Raw genomic sequence first — 15,460 nt, forward strand, 5'->3', positions numbered from 1 at the left:
CACTACATCAAGTACTAATGAGGTACTGTGTGGTGACTAACATAACATAATAAAAAAAAAGAACAACAACAAAAAGAATTACAGTGAAGCTTGATTATTTCATGCCACTCCTCTTTTTACCCACTTAGAACACTTCCTCTAGCACAGTAGGTGTTCTATAAATATTTGTTGATAGAGTTGATACTTAGTAAATTCTAAATATGAAGACCAAAGAATTATAAACTTGTACAATATCGAAGTTTGATTAGAGAACCAATGATATATCAATGTATAGGAAATAAATCATGATCTATTTCCCTGTTTAATGATAACCAAAGCAGAATTTTGCTGGGATATCATCTGTTAGAATGTAAAAAATATAAAGAACATAATCACTTATAATCTCTTAGCTTCTTGATTATTTTGTGGCGAGTGTTTCTATAATTCATAGAGGTTTTTTTTTTTTTTTGCGGGGGGTTATTGCTGGGCCATAAATGATTGTGAAGATTTTATGACTCGAATAATATTAATTTCACATTTTATATGTGGCTGGTACACTGGGAAAAATATAGTTTTATCACAAAGAAAAGAATGACTTTTAAAAAAGTAACTATATTATTCAGCTAACAAAAGACATGAGTCGAACACGTTTTACTTATGTCTTAATAATCAATGATTAAACGATGGGCGGTGGGGAACTTAGGTAAATCTCTTTCGTTGACTTCTTTCTCCCAAAGGAAACCTAGAATGACAAAGGAAATGCAAGCTGCTCCAGCCACTTGATTTGCAAATCAATCTGGTCTGGATTATAACTGGGAATTAAGTCCCAATAAAAAGCACAGGGCTGGTGCTAAAACAACAGGGACCAAAGCACGAAGCTTTGCCATTGGCAGTCAATGACTAAAAAGCTGCATGTCAGAAAAAGACAGAAATTTGGTGAGATATACTATGGGGGCAATACAACAGCTGCAGGTCAGGTGTCATTGTGTCTCAGTGTAAAGATCTTAAGTATCCCAACTGGCTGCATCTAGCTTGATCCCCATTTTAAAAAGCTTAGAAAAACTGTAGCGCTCTCCTGGCATGTGGGCAGTTTTTGTTGAATAGAAGGGCTATTAACGGAAAAAAAAAAGTCAGATGGAACACTGTGCTCTCTCAGCATTTCTGGGAAAGGAAGTAACAATGAAATGAATCCATCATTAATATTATTTGCAACTTTGACCCGACATTTTCAAACTATAGCTTTATAAATTATCCTCTTTTCTAGACCTTTTTTGATCATAAAACGGCATCCAGTCCTAAGGTAGGGAAAAAATACAGTGTTTATTATTGGCCATAGCCTAAAATCTGTCATTCTCCCGTGTGTAGCATACATCGTGTGCGTCCGTGTGTGTGTGTGTGTGTGTGTGTGTGTGTTTTAATAGGTAATCTGTGTATGTAGTTTGTGGGAGATGTTTAGGGGTTAGGTTATGTGTATGAAAATTTGGAATGGAATTCATGCTTGGAAGGTTAATCCTTCTGTGCCCAGTGACTTTCAACTCCAATTGGACAGGGGAAAAACCTCTGATTTTTTTTTTGTTTACATGTTTCTAGGTTAAGCATCCTTTTGGAAATGAAGCTACAAAACAGAAACCTAGCCAAACAAACAAGTAGGCGTCAACCTTCTTGCAAATACAAAGCTGAACCAAATTAAGTATCTATCCTTGCAGAAACTGGACTGACATTCTACCCTTCAACTTGGCCCCAGCCAGTCTCTTCTCCCCTCGCCACCGCCTGTGTTCTAAGAATATGCTGACTGCTTCACGAGTAAGTATTTCAAGGGCTTGTAATGGTCCAGCAAATAGGGCCCATGTGGTTTTTTCACATGCTTAAATGAAGGAACAGTAGCCTCTTGTCATTTTTCTTTGGGCCTGTGCTCTTTAGATTGTATTGGTAAGGGAAACAGTTTTGGAAACCAAGCACTAAAAAGTGTAACTTTGTAGACAACGTGAGACATACTATTGAGATTTGAACAAAAACCCCAATCTGATTAACCCAAAGGGCTTATCATTCAAGAGTCACATGCCTGCCCTCCTCACTGCTACTTCCATAAGGACACACCCAAAGCTCCTTTAATGTTAACATTAATGGTTATAAATCTGACCCCCTGGGGAGGGGAGAGAGGGCGGGACCGACCGCAAGGAGGAAGGAGCTGCCCGGGAGACATGTTTTCCCCAAACCAAGTTTTAGCAGAAACTTTTCCACTGGAGGACTTTCTTGAGATCAAACATTTTTAAGTTCAATGAAATAAAATAGTATTTTTTAAAGAATTGAGATCTACCATATATTTATATCCATATTTCTAAACACCTAAGTCTAGAAGACATAAAAATTAGCGATGCAGTCACTGAAGAGCAAGGCATGTCCACATTTCAAAGAGGCATAAAATGTGAAATGCTGTAACAACAGAAGGTTGGAAATATGAAACAGACTTAGCATAGTCATATTGCATTGGGAGGGGAAGGTAGAACACACTAGTTAGGTACCTAAATTAATGTACAGGAAAACGGGATCTTAGAAGTCCTCCGACGAACCAAGTGCAGATAATCTAAAGGTGGGGAGTGCATGTTTTAATTTCTATCTGTCCCCTTTAATAAGAGAACATGAGGTAATTAGAAAGTATTCAACGCATTCTGGACTGTTTTGCTAATTGTCCCAGGCAAGAGAAATCAAAACGCTTCAGAAAAGTAAGGCCTAGTTGAGTATTTGGGTAGAGGCCCCCTTCAATCAGCTAGTCACTAAAAGGAAAGCTCCTTATATACTCATTTTGTAGAGATGGATTGATCACGCAGTAGAAAAGGCTGTTTGCTGAGGATGTGTCTCTTCCAGGTTTCTTCTGCCTCCTCTGCTTTTACCGAGTTAGGTCTTCAGAGTGGCGAAGGAAAATAGGTCATTTTTCCTTCATAAAGTATCATTGGATGATTCCTCTATATTAATTATATGAACTTTATAATAGTTACAAATTAAAAAAAATTTCTTTTTTAACTTTTCATCTCAAAGAGTTCTCAGTCCCCACCCCTCACAAGGTACCATGAAGGGGCACTAAAGTGCATTTGGATGTAGGGGAGTAGAGTTTAAAGGTGCTGTCCAAGCTAAGAACCAAGATGATGCTGTTTAAAAAAGAAAGGCAATTCCTTCTACCTCCAACTCTGGAGTCAGCTGAGGGAGGGCAATGACTAGACCCTCACCAGAGGATTGTCCTAACTCTTAACTTTAGAGAAAACTGTGTAAGGACCTGCACATATAGACTCATTTATTTGTCCAAAATAGCAAAAATAGGCCTATTTCACCCTTAAGAAAGTATTTGCAAATCTGATCAGTCATGATCATAAAAACGTGAATGGATTCCAGACGCAATCCATGTGGGCATGCGCGGTGGTACTAACTATGCGTCTTCAGCTTAAAAGAACATGCTGCTGTTCATTTTCATCAAAACGTGACTTCTAACTACCATGAATAAAATACACATGGAACGATTAAATCTTTTTCTTACAATAATTACTTTTACATTAAAAAGTCACCATCATCTTCAGATTTATCGAAAATTAGGACTCTAAATCTTATTACTTCCCAGTCTCAGTTAACAATCTTGCACAGGCCCGATAATCCAAAACTTGGAGCTCTGATCTACACAGCTTGGCAGGTTTCACACAGTTTGACAGGTAGGCAACTGTGAGCTATGCTTTTTTAAAATTAGCATTTTTCTATCAAAACAGTCTGAAATCTTTTAAAATCCTCATAGAGACCGTATTTGTGCAACGCCACAGTTCACGTAGCTAGAAAGGAGAAAACGAAATGCAGTCTGGAAAATTCGCCGAAGTCCGGGTGTTCTTGGTCCTCAGTTTAAAAAAAACACGGGCCCAGGAAGTCGAATGAAATACAGGGCTTTCGGTAAGAGAAGGGGTGGTCCTAGGAGGATCTGAGCTACTACACGGGGACGGTCTCAACCACGGGTGATTTGATGCACTCTTCGTGCAATCTGCTCTTTTCTGCCAGGCTCAAAGAATTCTCCGCAGGGTGCTCTGAAATGTGACTGTCGCCATTCAACGCGGAGACAAACCCTTCCTGGGAGGGGCCTTTCAAGTATGAGTGAAATTCCACTTGAGGATGACTGGACCTGGGTTCGGAATATAAGCTATTGCAGGGCACACCGCTGTCACTTTCTGCGGAGGAGCAGCAAACGATGACGGAGGGGTTGGCGGCCGGGTAGTGGGGGGCGCCGTAGGCCTCTTCAGCGTGCCGGGCATAGTCCACAAACTGCTCCGGGGTCATGGTGTAAGGCACCAGCGACAGGGTACCGGTTTTCACAGGGTCTCTTTCCGAATAGCTCTCGGAGATCTGGTGAGGCGTTCCTGGAAGGGGGCTATCGATTTGGTAATACAGAGTTGAAGAGTTGGCATAAAAAGAAGCATTTTTCGCGTGCCCTTCGTGGACGGCCGAGCCATCGGAGTAACAGAGGACGGAAGGGAGCGGGACGACTTCCGCATGGGTGCCCAAACCTTCCACGAAGCTGTCCCCCTTCTCGTCGTCGTCGTCGTCGTCCTCCTCCTCCTCCTCCTCCGACTCACTAGGCGCCAGGCTCTGCGTGCTGGAATCGGTGACCCCGCTGCAGAAGCTGCTGCCGTCCTCCTCCTCCTCCTCCTCCTCCTCTTCCTCCTCCTCCTCCTCCTCCTCCTCCGCCTCCCCTTGGCAGTCTAACTCCTCGGCCGACTGCAGGTGCAGCACGGCGGCCTGGGGCTCCGTCTCAATCTCGAAATTGTCCGCGATGGAATATTCCACCGAGTGCGCCACGGGGCCCATGGAGCTACTGTGAGCGCTTATGTCGCCGTGGCAGCCGTTCAGCGTGGGGATCTGCTGCTCCCGGGTTTTCTCCAGTTCAAGTTTCATGATCGTGTGCAAAAAGTGAGTCCGGACACGGATCGGATTAAATTCAATTCTACCTGCTGTGTTACTACATCCTTCTTTAGTGCAGCCGCATGGGAAAGACATTCGATCCACCTTGGAAGGAAGAACACAGATTAGCGCCGTGGAACTCTTACAGACCCAAGACAACTCCAGCACCTCTCCGCAACCCCTTTGAATCTGGCGTCACTTAATCCCACTCGCGCCAGAACCAGTGATAATCACACTGCAAAGAAACGAAGAGGGCAAGTGAAGACGGCAAATGTCTTAAGCGTCAGCCTGGGCTTAAAACCTGTATTCAAAATAAAAATGAGTCATGGCTGTAAGTGTGGCGTTTTAGTTCACAGACCCCCCTCTCTGTGCTTTCTTCTCTCCCCGTTCTCCCCTCCCCCCCCTTCTCCCCAGCCTATTACTTTTGCTCCTGTATTTTCAAAGTCTCTCCTTTCCCCAGGCTCCCTTCACTTCCGCAGCACGCGGCCTCACATGCCCAATGTTAAACGACACAAATTTACTGCCCCCATCCCTACCTGCTATTTTTAATCTAGAGGACATTTTCCATACTAGCCATCCCCCTCTTCTGGGCTTATTATAAAATGAACTTTTCTGCCCGACATGGCCAGATTGACACCACTTAGTCTCATGTAGCCTGATAGTTCGTTCTCCTTGGTTTTCCTTCCATTTGTTTGGATCCCTGGTCCACGGTGTCCTGCAGGGCTGGGACCGTTGTGCCCACTTATGACTCTGGCTGGTGGACCCATGCATTTAGGTCCTGGCTCTCGGCTGCCCCTCCCCACTCGAGGAGGCTATAAGCTTCTTGAGGGAAAGGGAGGCTCATGTCACTGACATCCCAGAATTAGAGCGACTGGGCTCTGTTGGCAGAGTGTTTGGTGTTTGGGTTCACCTAGCGTGGCGGGACTGAACTCGTTGCTCAGGTGATCATAGGTGGAATTCTCGGTAATCCAAGGGCCCTCCCAAGACCTTTGCTAAATTGCTACCAATTAAGCTGTATGCAGACCAGAGCACGGGCCCCCAGAAAGAACCAGCCCCGCCTGCCACCTTATCCAGGCGCAGGGAATGTCCTCTGTCACAGAGGAGAAGGCACACTCAGCACAGTCATCCTGGTTTCAGTAAAAAGTAATGGCAGGGGGCAGAGCCAGAGTCTATAACTGTTTTCTTACTCATGAATCCCTTTTCTGTTAATCCACTTTAAGCAACTGTTTAGCGGATGAGAACTAGCCTCTTTTTTTTTGCCTGCCTGAGTGGCTGTCCTTATCAAAAAAGGCAAGTTTCCTCATAAAATAATGACACCTAGCCAATCATGGAGCATAAATCATACAGACGTACGGGGACTTGAGGATCGTCTAGTCCCTGGGTTGGTAAACTCTTCCTTTTTTTTTTTTTTTTTTTGGTAAAGGGCCAGAGAAGAAATATTTTAGGTTTTGTGGGCCTACAGTGTCCCTGGCAACTACCCACTGCCGCTGTAAAAGCACTGACAGTGGTCACAGACGACACCAAAACAGACAAACAAGGAGATGCAAAATGGCTGGGCTTCGCTCAGATGTTATTTACAGAAACGGGTGGCAGCCAGATTTGTCCCGTGAACCACAGTTTGCCAACTGCCGGTTCAGGACAGCCCTCTCATTTTTGAGATAAGGAAACTGAGCCCAGAAAGCTTACCTGACTTGCCAATTTCACACAGCTGGTGGAAAGCAGAGCCAGGAGTAGAACTCCATTTTCTTAAGTCCCAGTCTTGTTATTTTCCCACCAGTGTGTGCCATCACTCACCTATCGTCGCTTCGTACCCGGTCGATGGATCCGGGAACACAAACTCCTATGTCAGAGATGTCGCGATCTCTCTGAGTGCTTGTAAAAACCCACAATACGCTGTTACAATAAATGAATCCAAGAGGAAATAATTCTGATGGACTAAGCTACAGCTTGGGTTGCCTCTCACATCGTATCTTATTTGTATCAGCATATTATGTACACCCAGAAATGTCCCTGACTTAGTATTTCTCTCTTCTTGAGCCGTAGGTCGTGCCTTGCTGCAAAATTTCTTCCTATACGGGAGCAACTTCTTTCTCTGTCACGTGGGGGTGGGGGGTGGGGGGTATGAGGTCTCCTCTTGGGAGTCCGTGAAATCTAGATCCTTACCTGACACTTAATGCCTGCCAGGCTGCAGGTACAAGTTTCTGGATCACAGAATACTCGGCAGTCGCAGCCACAGTCCTCTCTCGACAGGCGGATGGCACGCAGTTCGTGCTTTTCTTCCACATCAATCTTTTTCACCCCCGAGGCCCGCAGCAGTGCTCTCCTTTTTTTCGTCGGCAGGGGTTGTAGAAAGAAGTACTCGTCTACCTCTGTGTTGTCTAAATCAATATCATCATCAGAAATGTCATCCACGGTAAGAGTGCTAGCTTCTTCAGATTCCACTGTGCCATTCTTGGTCATCTGGAAACACGAAGCAGCAAATACACTTAGCATCGGCAGGGTCTCAGATCCCTACTTTTACCCGTGGTAGAATAAAACTATTATAAAACATCATGTCCCCATAATCCAGAGTGTTTGTGGGTCATCTTATTTCCTTTTATTTTTCTCTTTGGAGAAGTCACAGGAAAGAAAAAGGAAGGCGTCAAAATGATAGGCTTTTAAATGCACTGGTAACAGAAGACTTAATTGGAACTCTGAACCTCCTAATGTAAGGAGTTAGAGTTTTTAGCCAGTGCGATGTGAAAAAGGCCAAAGGTTACAGATGACCATTAGGGAAAGCTATCTTTAGACTCAGTTCGCGATGGGCAGCCCTGCTGGTGGAATAAATGTGTCCTTGTTCAGAGGTGATAGCATCTCAGTGGAAGCCACTGCCACCTAAATCAGCAAACATGTCCTTGAAATAACCACTCTGTCTTTTGGGGCGCCAGCAAAACCGTGAACGAGGAAATAACATCGTGCTGCACTGTGCTATTGGGATTACAAACACGGTTACCCTACAGGACATTCCAAGAATGAGGGCTGGATATGAAGTAATCAGTCAGGTCAGTGCGCTATCAGAAAGACACGGAGCAAAGAGCAGTGCCGGCAGGCTCTCACCAACGGGCACCCGAAACAATAAACTCAGCCCTCAAAGGACTTCCCGGGAACCTGTGCCCAAAGCAATAGCTTCTGCGTCATAGCTCATGTGGACAGCTATGGCTCATCTACTCATAACTATTCTGTCTGCTTCTATTTATATTTCTTTTCTAAATTAATTTCATCCATCAGGAAACCCTGAATCAGTGTTTCACTTCTTACTGTTAGGCCAGCACATATTATGTTTCCTTCATAAAAAAGCACTTAGAAAGAGACATTTTCTCTGAATATGAGCGAGAAACATATCCTGAGAAGTGGCACAGGAATAAATGTAGAAACGCCATAAGGGCTTACTCTAAATATAGAAGCTATTTTGATTCTTTAATTTTTAAATTTTTTACTTCATAAACTTCATTACTTGTAATTATTACCATGCCACTTTTAAAAATTTATTTATTTGATGGGGGTGGACAGAGGCAGAGGCAGAGCTAGAAGCAGACTCCCCACTGAGCCGGGAGCCCCACGTGGGGCTTGGTCCCAGGACCCCGAGATCATGACCTGAGTCGAAGGCAGACACTTAACTGACTGAGCCACCCAGGCGCCCCCATGCAATTTTTTTTTTAATCTTAACAACAGTTCAGTTATTCCACAGTTAAAATACTCAGACATCAGACATCATCCTTTGATCTTCATAGGAGAAAGTCCAACATTCAGATAAAAATATTTATTATTGACCAAAAACCACAAACTGGAAAACTCTGAATACATTGGAAAACAAGTAGAAGACTGGTCTTTACCCTCAAGAAGAGGAAATAATACAGTAGCAAGTGTATATTAATATATATTACAGAGGGCCTCTGAACTGCATTTTCAAATGCCACTAAATTATATTTTTTGAATAATTAAGACCTAAGCCTGTGTTCTTGCAACAATGGGACTTCCCCTTTATGGGGTTTTGCTTCTCAGTGGGATCTGCAAATGCATTTCCTTTGTTGGCATTTCTTTATGCCATATTGGCTACGCTGTTTCCATGTTTCTGTGATGTCCACTACTAGGATGTTACTTTGATTGATAGCTGTTATCATTTTTGTTAATTCTTATTTGCTAATAGAAGTATAAGCATCTTTCTATCTATGAAGATCTGATTTCCTAGGAAATTCAAGTGTGTAATTAGCTAGCACATATTCAACCCTCTGTGATAGGTAATGCTGCATTAACAAATAGGAAGCATTACCTTTCCCATCTTGTCACTTTGTGGCATTTAGATTTGTTTTCATTAATTCTTGGCCTGTCTATGTGAGCCGTGTCAAGGTCTGACTCCATAGCTCACGTAGAACACCCAGGACCTGGTGAGCATGATTCATTTTAGTATTTCTTTCCTACTTACTCTCCGTGTTCTATCTTTATGCTCCCTCGTGCAACCGGTAACATCACAAAACAATGAAAAACCCTCCATTTTATATCAACAGGTCCTGATTTTTTAAAAAATAAACGGTTGCTAATATATCAGTGAAAATTGTTAGGGGGATATGAATTAGCAATTGGCATCTAAAAATTAAAAAAAAAGCTATCTCGAATAGAGATGATGGTTATTCCAAATATAAGTGCTCTTAGAAATACAATCTGTGCCTCTTATTCCCACGTATTTAAATTACAATAAACAATGTCATTTCAAGATAAAAATCCAATTAAGAATCTAAAAACTCTTCACACAGAGCTACATACTGTTTTCGATCTCATTTAGGAACCCACAGGGGCCCTAATCTAGATTTCAAAATCTCGTGTTAACATTGAGGTGATCTGGCAAGGTTTTCTCCTCACCTCCCCACTATCACCTTTGTCATTTCTTTTTTTTTTTAAGTTTTATTTATTTATTTTATTTGAGAGAGAGAGAGAGAGAGAGTGTGAAAGCAGGGGGAGGGGCAAAGGGAGAGAGAGAATCCCAAGCATACTCCCTGCTGAGCACAGAGCACCATGGGGGGCTAGATCGCACGACGCTGAGATCATGACCTGAGCCGAAATCAAGAGTCAGATGCTTAACTGACTGAGCCACCGAGGCACCCCTCATCTCTGCCATTTCTAATGAAGATTGGAAATATTTGAGTTCATCCTAGTCAGTTGCCTTTTCTCCCCTTCCTCATAGTTTCTGGTGTGGTAGCCATTGAGAGATACTCTCTACCTCCCTAGCTGCTCCTGTGGTCTGTGCCCATTTGCTCCTTTAAAACCCAGGCCAAACCTACCAAGTTTAAATACTCTTTAAAATTGGAGCATTATATAGATTATTTTCAAAAGCATCTTCTCATATTAGAGCAATAGGGAAAAAAGTCAGTGAGCTCCCTATTTCGGGGCACAACTCATGTCCATCATGCTCTCAAGATCCGGAGCAAAGAAACCAGAGTCTTCAAGATTGCCTCACCTACATTTCCTGACTTGTTTACCACCCATTTTCACAAGAATAGTCATTCTGTACATTTCTTTCTCTCCCCCTGCCCTACTTTATTGAAACATAACTGACCTGGAACATTGTGTAAGCTGAAGGTGTATGTGTCAATTTAATACACTTGTATATTGAATAATGAATACCACTGTAGCATTAGCTGATATTGCCATCATATCACATAATTATCACTTCTTTTTTGTGATGGGACCATTTCAGATGTACTCTCTTGGCAACTTTCAAGTATGTAACACAGTATTGTGAGCCACAATCACCATGCTGGACATGAGATCTCCAGAACGTATTCATCTTATAACTAGAAGTTTATAGCCTTTGACCAACATCTCCCCATTTCCCTTACTTTCCAGCTCCTGGCAACCACTATTCTACTCTCTATTTATATGAGTTCTGCTTTTTTAGGTTCCACATGATTCATTTTAGTATTTCTTTCCTACTTACTCTCCGTGTTCTATCTTATAGAACTTATACCACATTTGTCTTTCTTTGAGTTACTCCACTTAGCATAATGCCCTCAAGGTCCATCCATTTGTCGCAAATGGCAGGATAAGACTCCGTTGCATATATAGAACATTTCTCTCTGTCAACATGAGTGTTACCTTTAAATGTCTTTTCTCTATCTCAAAATAGATTCATTGAATTTTCAGGCTTTAGTTCATCAGATGCAGTAATGAGGCCCAGATTAATTGTGACCTCTCCAATGCACGCTTATGGTACCTAATTCCCTGACCCCTATTTAATATGCTTTTCCCTGTACCTTAAGGTTCCAAGTTTCTGATGGTAGACAATGCAGTGCTGGAACTCTTACATGGAATTAAACACAATGTATCTAAAAATCTGTTCTGTTTATTAAAAAAAAGGCATACAGAGTAATGAGCACATTCAAAGGAATGTTCCTTTTTGAGATAGATACCTTAGAAGACGGTCTGGGACGTGGACCATTTCTAGTTCAGTGCTCTTTCCCCAAAGTAACATTGACTTCCCAAGAGCTAAAAAAAAACTTGCCAAAATGTGGTTTAATTACACTGTGGTTAACTACCAAATAATGCTGGCCCTCAAACATGCTTTTGTTTCTGTGTACCTGTGTGTAAAAAGAGAGAGAGCTTGGAGGTGAGGATGAAAGGGAGGTGGGGGAGATATGAGATGAGATTAACAATATTAATAAGAGGGGCGCCTGGGTGGCTCAGTCATTAAGCTTCCGCCTTCGGCTCAGGTCATGATCCCAGGGTTCTGGGATTGAGCCCCGCATCAGGCTCCCTGCTCCGTGGGAAGCCTCCTTCTCCCTCTCCCCCTCCCTCTGCTTGTGTTCCCTCTCTCGCTGTGTCTCTCTCTGTCAAATAAATAAATAAAAACTTAAAAAAAAAACCTGTAACAATATTAATAAGAGCAGTTTTTACTCTGCGTGCCTGGCGCTGCTCTAAGCACTTTACCTGCATGAACTCATTTAGCGTCACAAAAATCTCATTAGGTAGATATTATCATTATACTCATTTAACCGATGAGGAAACTGAGGCACAGGGTGCTAAATAACTTGTCCAAGATCACAAGCAGTAACGGTGGGCACCAAGTCACAATCTTAGATATTTGACTCCACGGCTTGGGCTCTTAATTACCATGATATTACGTATATACACTGCTTTTATATATTAAAGTATATTGAATAGTCTTTGTGCTTACTTTGCATTTAAGCATTAGGTATGTCAGAGCACAAGATACAGGTGTTGATCTCAACGGATTGGAGTAAAGAGATGAGGAATCTAGTAATTTTTATCCAGTTCATAGGGATTTTCTAGCTGAGAGTTAACACAGGGCGCCTGGGGGTGCTGGTGGTGGGGTGAGGAAGGAAGACTTCCACATCTAAGCTAAACTCTGAAGATGGAGTAGCAGTGAGATGATCAAGTGGGGGCAGAAGGCGTTCCACACTCAGCAACAATATAGTTTCAAAGGTCTGAGATGGAACAGAGCATGGTGTTTTATTGGCCTACAAATTATTCAGAACACTGGACTTGTGCAGGATCACTTCCTGTCTTGGTCCATAAGCAAAGAACAAAAAGTAAATAAATTGTAGGCCTCTAGAGAGTAGCTCCTCTGTTCCCCTGCCTTAGTCACCTTAGAGGTGATAAGTAATGACCTAAATCAGGATTTGATTAAATGATCTTTATCTTTAGATTTATCCTATGTGTGTGTATTTATTTATATTATATTGGAAGAACATCAAGGTCAAAGACTCGTGTGTGTGTGTGTGTGTGTGTGTGTGTGTGTGTACGTACCATTGCTTGCTTTGTTCCAGGAATGATAATTAAGATGAGACTTAGTTCTTGAGTCACTGTGTAAACTTGTCCAGACTCATTCTACAATTGAAAGGACTATAACTTTCTATAAATAGAATGTAAACATCTTAATTTTGCAAATCTGTCTGATTTGTACTGATAAGTATGAACAAATAGTTCATGAGCCCAATAGAGTAAAACCTTTGCCCATCTAAATACACTTGAAGGATGGGATACATTACTGTCAGAATCAGTGGAATGAGTCTCAGACTGTGTTAGGTCAAGCACAGGGCAACGGGGGCTCAAATGAAAGTCAGCATTCAACCCCCTGCCTTTTTTTTTTTTTTTTGCCATGTCACGTGGGGATGAATTCCACCATAAATGTGGATTTACTAAAATGTTAAAAACAAGACCAAAACCAACAAAAATAAAAACACCCCCTTTCAGCAGTTAAAGGGTATTCTTAGTAATAAAGTCTCCTGGTTATTACAGAGTTATTGGCACATGTAAAAATGACAGTGGAAAGAAATCAGAATATGAAAATAATTCAATTCCACAAATACTGATTACTGCTTATTATAGTGATGATAATGATGCTGAGAATGACCCAAGCCACCATATACTGAAAACCAGTCACTGGGCTCTAACTTTATATAAATTATCTCATCTAATTTGTACAACAATCTTATGAAATATTTTTTTAATAGTTGAGAAAATTGGATCCTTGAGAAGATAATTTGCCAAAGTCCAGCTAGCGACTGCACTGAGAATCAAACTCAGGTCTATTTGACCTCAAAGCTAAAGCCAGGCTCTTAAGAGCAGGTTAGAGTAAGAATTCTTAGGGCAATAGCAGAACCCTACACAGAAGGGGAAAACAGGGTATGGTTGCAGCCACATTCCAAGAGCTGATCCCAGTGCTATGGGGTAGCAGACAAAAGAGCAGTACAAGCTTCCTTAGACTTAGCTCATTCAGAAATGAAAAATATGATTCAGACACAGAGAACAAGAGTTCAGAACAGAAGAGAACTGGAAGCAAGCTGAAGACAAATGACATTTCTCTGGGCACCTATTCTGTGAGCATGTGGTGGCAGACTTTCTAATGGAGATGTCAGCAGAAGAAACTGGTCCAAGTTCACTGTTGAACTTTCCCAGCCGACTTTCAACTTATTTACCCTGGCCTGGATTTAATTAGCATAGTATGCTGCCTAATTTTGTAATAATATATTATTTTTGGTGAGTAGCTTCATGTATATTTCTTCCAACATAATGCGCACCCATTGAGAACAGAGACCAAGTCTGTCTTTTTCACCACTGTTATCCCCAGAACTTTGTTAATTGCAGTCCAACAGTAATTGATTAATAAATATTTTTGAATAAATGAATGAGTGAATGAATGAATGCATGCTTAATCACTATCCTGCCAGCCATTGTACAAGTGACAGGATTTACAGATGTATGACAGTTCTGCCATCTAAAGAGCTTCCAACCTGGTGGAGAGATGACCATGCGATAAATGTGATATAGTGCAGTAAGGGCAACAAAATATAGTGCGAGTTATAGAAGCCGCGGGGAGGAGGAAATGATAGACAAGTGAAATGGAAGGGTAGAGACAAAGACACAAAGAATTATTTAGCTCCTATTCTGATCCCACAGTCTCTATCAAGGAGAAAACCTTCAAACCAGAAACGGGAGAACAGATGTGTTAGTAAGGATTTAACATATAAACAAAGAGGTGGGGAGACAGTGAGATAGTACTCAGCTGTTTTATGTAAGAAACCCCAGGTCCAGGCCATTCACACTCTCGAGCAATAAAAAAGCTTGAAGCTATGGTTGCTCAGTCTAATGTGTGTGAGGCGCTATGGGGAAAGATATCAAAAGATAATCAAAATGGGAGTGAATTGTTTAGAAGAAAAACGAATTCTAGGTAATACTCTAGAAAGGATTATTTAAACAGATGGTCTCTGAATATTTGAAGAAAGAGAGCAGTGACTACTGGAGTTATCACTGAGGTCACTAAAGCGAGAACGTCCATTTGTCAAATTAGACTCCGTGCAGAACCTCAAGCTATATAAAATAGATAAAAGCAGGAGTAAGGTATAGAGCCCTGACCTCATGGAACATAACTAGAAAACCACGGATCTAGTCCTGTGATTCTCGGACAAAATTTTTCATGTTCTTTACATAGAAGGGCAAAATGCGAACTCATTAATAAGAGTATGGTTGGATACATGAATTTTTAGTTATTTGTATAGTTGAAAATGTCTCTAATAACAGGGACACTCAGTACTCTCACATGATTGGTGAGGCTGGGAAGAGAGGTGTGCCACATACACCAATAAGTCTCAGTGGAGGTCATGGTGGGATGGTGAAAGGGAAAGTTCCCCTTTCCCCTTGAGGATCACTACTCTGAGAGGATATCCTGAACTTGACCCTGTCTTGTTAAATATAATTTTCAAATCATATGTTGGATGAAGGCTAAGGGGTGGGCTTATCACATTTGAGGATGACAACATCAGGCTTATTCAAATTAAAGAACAAACTTTATTGATCGCGCTCATGTATGTCACGTCCAGCACTAAAGAGGATTCTTGCCTGGGGATGTATAAAGTTTTAATTTATATGATGATGCTAACCTGATTTACCTGGGCTTTGTTTGTTTGCTTGCTTTTTGTTGTTGCTCTTTTACTTACATTTACATTTAATATGAACAAACAAAATGATCAAGGTCCGAAAAGCTACTGTACCTTTAGTG

The 15,460-nt window shown here is 41.7% G+C and overlaps 1 protein-coding gene across 1 annotated transcript in view; it reads right to left on the bottom strand.

The window, feature by feature from the left end:
• Positions 1-17: 17 nt before the first annotated feature.
• Positions 18-15,460, bottom strand: part of CSRNP3 (cysteine and serine rich nuclear protein 3) — an 88,165-nt gene continuing 72,722 nt past the window's right edge. The window contains 3 exon segments of the mRNA XM_073904922.1: positions 18-4,659; positions 4,696-5,013; positions 7,072-7,368. Of these exon segments, the coding sequence (XP_073761023.1) occupies positions 3,943-4,659; positions 4,696-5,013; positions 7,072-7,368 (1,332 nt within the window). The 3' untranslated portion in view covers positions 18-3,942.

Source organism: Callorhinus ursinus, unplaced genomic scaffold, assembly GCF_003265705.2.
Source record: "Callorhinus ursinus isolate GAN/ISIS: 27379988/994484 unplaced genomic scaffold, GSC_fseal_2.0 scaffold2, whole genome shotgun sequence".
Taxonomy (NCBI): domain Eukaryota; kingdom Metazoa; phylum Chordata; class Mammalia; order Carnivora; family Otariidae; genus Callorhinus; species Callorhinus ursinus.